General features: G+C 39.3%; 1 protein-coding gene across 1 annotated transcript; it reads left to right on the top strand.

The window, feature by feature from the left end:
* Positions 1–210: 210 nt before the first annotated feature.
* Positions 211–1116, top strand: LOC131616854 (uncharacterized). The gene has a single exon (XM_058888311.1). It carries the CDS (start codon positions 211–213, stop codon positions 1114–1116), a length of 906 nt encoding a protein of 301 aa, XP_058744294.1.
* Positions 1117–5499: the final 4383 nt, after the last annotated feature.

Below are 5499 nucleotides of genomic sequence, written 5' to 3'. Positions count from 1 at the left end.
ACCATGGAGGAATTTTCTGAGATGCTTCACATCCCTATTGGAAATCAGCTACCATTCACTGGTTTAGAGAATATTCCAAAGCTTGAAGTCATTGCCTCCGCTTTACATCTGAAGAAGTCTGAAATTGAGAATAATTGGGAAACAAGGAGTGGGGTCAAGGGTTTCCTCGCTAAGTTCTTAATTGATAAGGCTTGATTATTCTCGGATTCCATGAGTTATCATGCTTTCGAATACATATTGGCTTTGCTCATCTATGGTTTGGTGTTGTTTCCAAATCCTGACCAATTCATAGACGTGCACGCCATCAAGATATTTTTGACTCGCAATCTTGTGCCTACTTTGCTTGGAGATATTCTACACTCACTTCACACTCGTATGATGAAGAAGCGAGGAAATCTCATGTGTTGTATACCTCTGCTGTCTAGGTGGTTTTTTTCGCACCTTCCTCGATCGGTAATGAGGAATGACCAAGGCCAGAAGTGGCATCGGAGAATAATGTCGCTTTCTTATTCCAATATTTGTTGGTGTTCTCTGTCCAAGGAAAATGTTATTATCATCGACCGTTGTGGACAATACTCTAATGTGCCACTCCTTGGCATAAGGGGGGGTATTACTTATAATCCCTCGTTGGCTCTACGTCAGTTTAGTTACGCTCGAAGAGATGGTATTCATCATATGCTTATACAAGGCGTTGTGTTCAACTATGAAGATGATCCTCAAGGTCACCTTCAGAAGTTTATACGTGCTTGGGACATGGTGAATAGGATTGACAGCAAGAGCTTGGGGCAAAAGAACTCCATTCCTTTAGAGGCTTACCTCAGATGGGTGCACACTCGTGCTCAACGTTTTGTCATGCCATATCCACATGTCAGACCTATGATTGTGGAGCCCGAATACGAAGAAGATGTTCCTCAGGTTATTTTTCATCCAGACATGCCTACCAATCTTGAGGAGCTGAAGAGATCTTGGATCCAGTTGAAGGAAGAAAGGGACACCTTTGAAGCTCAATTTCGCGCTAAAGAGAAGAAAGTATTAAAGCTCGTAAAGCAACTTCAGGACGAGCAGAGCATCAACACGTTCCTTGGTGCAAAGCGAAAGCGTCCATGGGAGACTTGAAGACCTTCTTTTTTATGCTTTTATTTTTGCTATTTCAGTTTCTTTCTTTGTAAAGCCTAAAAATGGCAAACAGTTTTATGTTTTTTTAACATTATTAATGAAAGTTTCTTTCTTGTTTGGTTTAAACAAATTTAAATTTCAAGGTCCTTGAAAACATTGCATAAACATGATCATATCATTTCATAACATTGCATAGCAGGTTTCTTTGAACAGGATACTCATCTTCTCGCTGTTTATTTCAGCTAAGAAAATGAATCCTCTCAAGTAACCAGTCAAGGATCTACAAGCACAAAATGCTAAATTCCAAGCCTTGATCTTGAATTTGTCTAAAGGGCAAGAAGAGTTGAAGACACTCCTTACTAAGAAAGAGAAGAAAACCAAGAAACCCATGGGTGTTTTCAACATGGGAAGGAGATTCCGAGGCCCTCTCAAAAAGGCCAAAGAAGTCGAGATCCCAGAAGAGACTGAACAAGATGACGGTGATAGTGGCAAGACCGATCAAAAGAGCAATAATGGTTCTGTTAAGCAAGACGAAGAAGAGGAAGAGTACTACTATGAGGAAGAGTATCCGGAGGATAAGTACAGACAGTTGGAGGAACGAATGAAGGCTGTGGAAATCCAAAAGGTGCTAGGGCTAGACTTTGAGGAACTAGGGCTCATCTCAGGAGTCGTGATCCCTCCAAAGTTCAAGACCCCGACCTTTGCAAAGTATGACGGAGTCTCTTGTCCCAAACTGCACCTAAAATCATATGTGAGGAAGATCCAACCTCACACCGCTGACAAAAAGCTGTGGATTCACTTGTTCCAAGAGAGTTTGTCTGGAACTCAAATCGAATGGTACTATCATTTGGAGGGTACCAATATTCGTACATGGGAAGACTTGGTTGTTGCTTTCTATAAGCAATACCAATATAACATTGATCTCGAACCAACTTGTACACAACTGTAGAGTATGTCCATGAGTCCGAGAGAAAGTTTTAAGGAGTATGCGCAGAAGTGGAGGGATTTGGCTGGCAGAGTTCAACCTCCTCTGGATGACAGAGAGCTAGTAGATATGTTCATGGGTACATTGACTGGTCCATTCTAAAGTTATTTGCTGGGAAGCTCATCTACTGGCTTTACTGATTTGATATTGACTGGGGAGCGTGTCGAAAGTGGCATCCGAAGTGGGAAGATTCAGGTGGCTGCTTCTTCTGGTGTTACGAAGAAGCCCTATAGTGGGAGAACTGAAGCTAATGATGTGCACGGCCAGAAGGGTCGCAACAAAAATGATAGTAGCCAATCTGTTGGAGCTGTCCTGATTTCTACACCACCAACTCAACAAAATCGACAGCAAGGATACCAGTGCAGACAAGACGCGCCCAGAAGAAACTTTACAAAGATCAATATGTCATTGAATCAGGCATGGCAACACTTGCTGAAGGCAAAATTACTTGCACCAGTAGCTCCGCCAAACATCAATACATCTTCTCCTCGCTATGATCCTATCTTTTCTTTAATCTCGGGCAAAAAACGATCAGGAGGGGCCAATTCAAAACCCTCCGGTAAAATAAGAACAACTCCTACATTCAAAGCCCCCTTTTTACCATTAGCAAGAACTTTTTTCACTTGCATATTGTCGCCCTCGGTTTTTTCTATCCCTCGTGAGAGATAAACGAACTGACTCTTCTTTTGTTTTTGAGTTTTGAAAATCAGAGAGTCGCCACCGACTTTTATTTTATCCAATTAAGGAAAGGTTTATAAAAGAAACAGAAAAAGACCTTTAAGAGATTTTGGGTCGGGGGTAGGTTATACAAAGGGAAGGTATTAGCACCCCTTTGTATCCATGGTTATCCATGGGCTCTTAATTACTTAGCTCACTTGTTTTGAATCATTTGTCTTGCCTTGAAATGCTTGTATGTGGTTTTAAAATACCTTTGTAAATTGGCTTTGTAATGATCCTTGTGCGGATGTATACAAAGTGTTTTATCTTTTGAAAGATGTTTTGAAAAAAGAGTTTTAACTTCGTAATGATCCTTGTTTGGATATATATACCAAGTATTGTCTTTTTTGAAAGTTTTATTTTGAAAAACAATGATATATGAGACATTTGTTTGTTTTGATTTGAGCAAGCAATTAAGAGATCTACCCTAAGTTTATAAGGTCCTTTCCTATTTCTTTTAGAAAATTCTCCTTTTACCGGATGTAAACAAAAGTTTGAATTTGCACTACGCCAAATTTAAGCTGTAGCAGCGCAGCTACTAAAGCGCTTTTAGCAAAAGCGCTCTCGTAGGGCTCGCTAAAAACAAAATTAATAAACAAGGAAAAATGATGCAAAAAAAGCGCTCTGGTAGGGGGAGTTATGAGAGCGCTTTTAAAAAGCGCTCTGGTAGGGGGGGTATGAGAGCGCTTTTAAAAAGTGCTCTGGTAGGGGGGTTATGAAAGCGCTTTTAAAAGCGCTCTTATAGGGTGGGTGCTACGAAAGCGCTTTTGGGATAAAAGCACTCTAGTAGGGGGTGTTATTAAAGCGCTTTTGAAAAGCGCTCTGGTAGCCCATTTAAAAAATTATATATTTTACAAACACACGCGTTTTGTTTCAGATCTTTCTTCTTCCTTCGTTGCTCCGCCGTCCTCTCTCCGAAACCCTAGCAACCTCCGCCGTTCTTCTTCCTTTCAGATCCAAAACACACGACACGAGTTTATGGTGAGTTGAGGTTCGTGTTGTTGCTGAGTTCGGTTTCGATTCTGAATCTACAAACCAAAACCGGGTGAGACCTTTCTGAGTTTATTTCTTATTCTCTCTTCCTCTCTCAAATTTCTGAAGGGTTTGTTTGATTAGGAAAGTGATTAACAAATGTTTGGGTTTGATGAATGTTTGTCTGGTTATGTTTGATGATGATTTGTGAATGGTTTTGTTTCCGATGAATGGTTTGCGTGTATGAGAAAGATGAACAATTAGGGTTTTGGTTAGTGTTTGCGGCTGTGTATTGTGATTGTTGTTGGATGAATATGAACAATGTATTTACAGTCTCTGGAGAGGTTTTTCGAAGATGATGAACAGAATTTTTTTTAGGGTTTTTGGTTGTTGGCTCTACGGCTCTACGGCTGATTTTTTTTAGGGTTTTTGGTTGTTGGCTCCATTGACTTGTTCTTTTATCAAAAACTATTTTTATGTGCATGTGGTTGTTAATTGATTTCTTATAAATTGGTTTCTGTTCTGGTATAGCACTATTTTTATTAACTATTTTGTCTTTTGTTCGGAGATGAGGAAATTTTTGGTTGATAGAGAAAATATTGAGAATGTGAATGTTGTGTAAATAATCACGTTTTTCTATTGTAGGTTGAGCTTCAAACAGTGGATGGACTGGTAAAGGATAGAACACAATGTGCCCCTGCCGATTATGTTCCACAGAATATGAATCAAGTAATGTACCCCGAAGTCTTCTGTGGCAGGATCGTTCGGGGTACAGTTATTTGATTCATATTCTGTGACACAATACAACATAGCTCAGGTGACTACTGGTTCTCCACTAAAGCATCAATACAACATAGCTCCAGATAATACAGGAAGCGTACATTGGTTGCATAAGAACTCGGAAGTTGTTTCCCATTTAGTTGTTTTGGTTTAGAAATATGTGAATTGGTTTAGTTGTTTTGGTTTAGAAATATGTATATATGTATTTTGATTTACATTAATGGTATATAATATAATACTTTTTTTGTATATAATCGATATCGATTATAATGGTATATATCGATTTGAAATGATAAATTATAGGTTCATGAAAAAATACTGCCAAAAAATAGTAAATTACAGGTTCTAAAATATTGCTGCCAAAAGTGCAGGTTTAGAAATAATAAAAAGCATAAAAAAAAAGAACGCAACATACGAAAGCGCTTTTGAAAAAAGCGCTCTTATAGGGGTGCCTACCAGAGCGCTTTTTCCTGAAAAGCGCTCTTAAAGGGGGGCCTACAAGAGCGCTTTTTCCAGAAAAGCGCTCTTATAGGGGGGGCCTACCAGAGCGCTTTTAAAAGCGCTTTCGTAGCCTATGCCAGCGCTGGCTTTGGCAGCGCTTTAAAGCGCTGTTAAAGGCCAAAAAAAGCGCTTTTAAAAGCCTTGCGCGTTGTAGTGTTGTATTTGAAACAGTAGAATTTGATTTTTGAAAAGAGTAACAGAGGGATTACCCTAAGAGGTGCAAGTGTGATTGTGTTCTGATTCAGATATTTTTATCTTTGAAGTTAGTGACCTAACGCTTCAGTTATTATCTTTGACATACACGCAGTTTTATATGTACAGAAATTTAAAGTGCGGGAATGTAAAATGCGGAAAGTAAATCTACGCTATTACATCGATTGTGCGGGAAATGTAAACTACGCTATTTACATGATTTTGACAACCTATAC

The sequence above is a fragment of the Vicia villosa genome, linkage group LG7 (assembly GCF_029867415.1).
Source record: "Vicia villosa cultivar HV-30 ecotype Madison, WI linkage group LG7, Vvil1.0, whole genome shotgun sequence".
Classification (NCBI taxonomy): Eukaryota; Viridiplantae; Streptophyta; class Magnoliopsida; order Fabales; family Fabaceae; genus Vicia; species Vicia villosa.
Note: the sequence above shows the minus strand (reverse complement) of the source record. Positions and strands in the feature narration are given on the sequence as shown.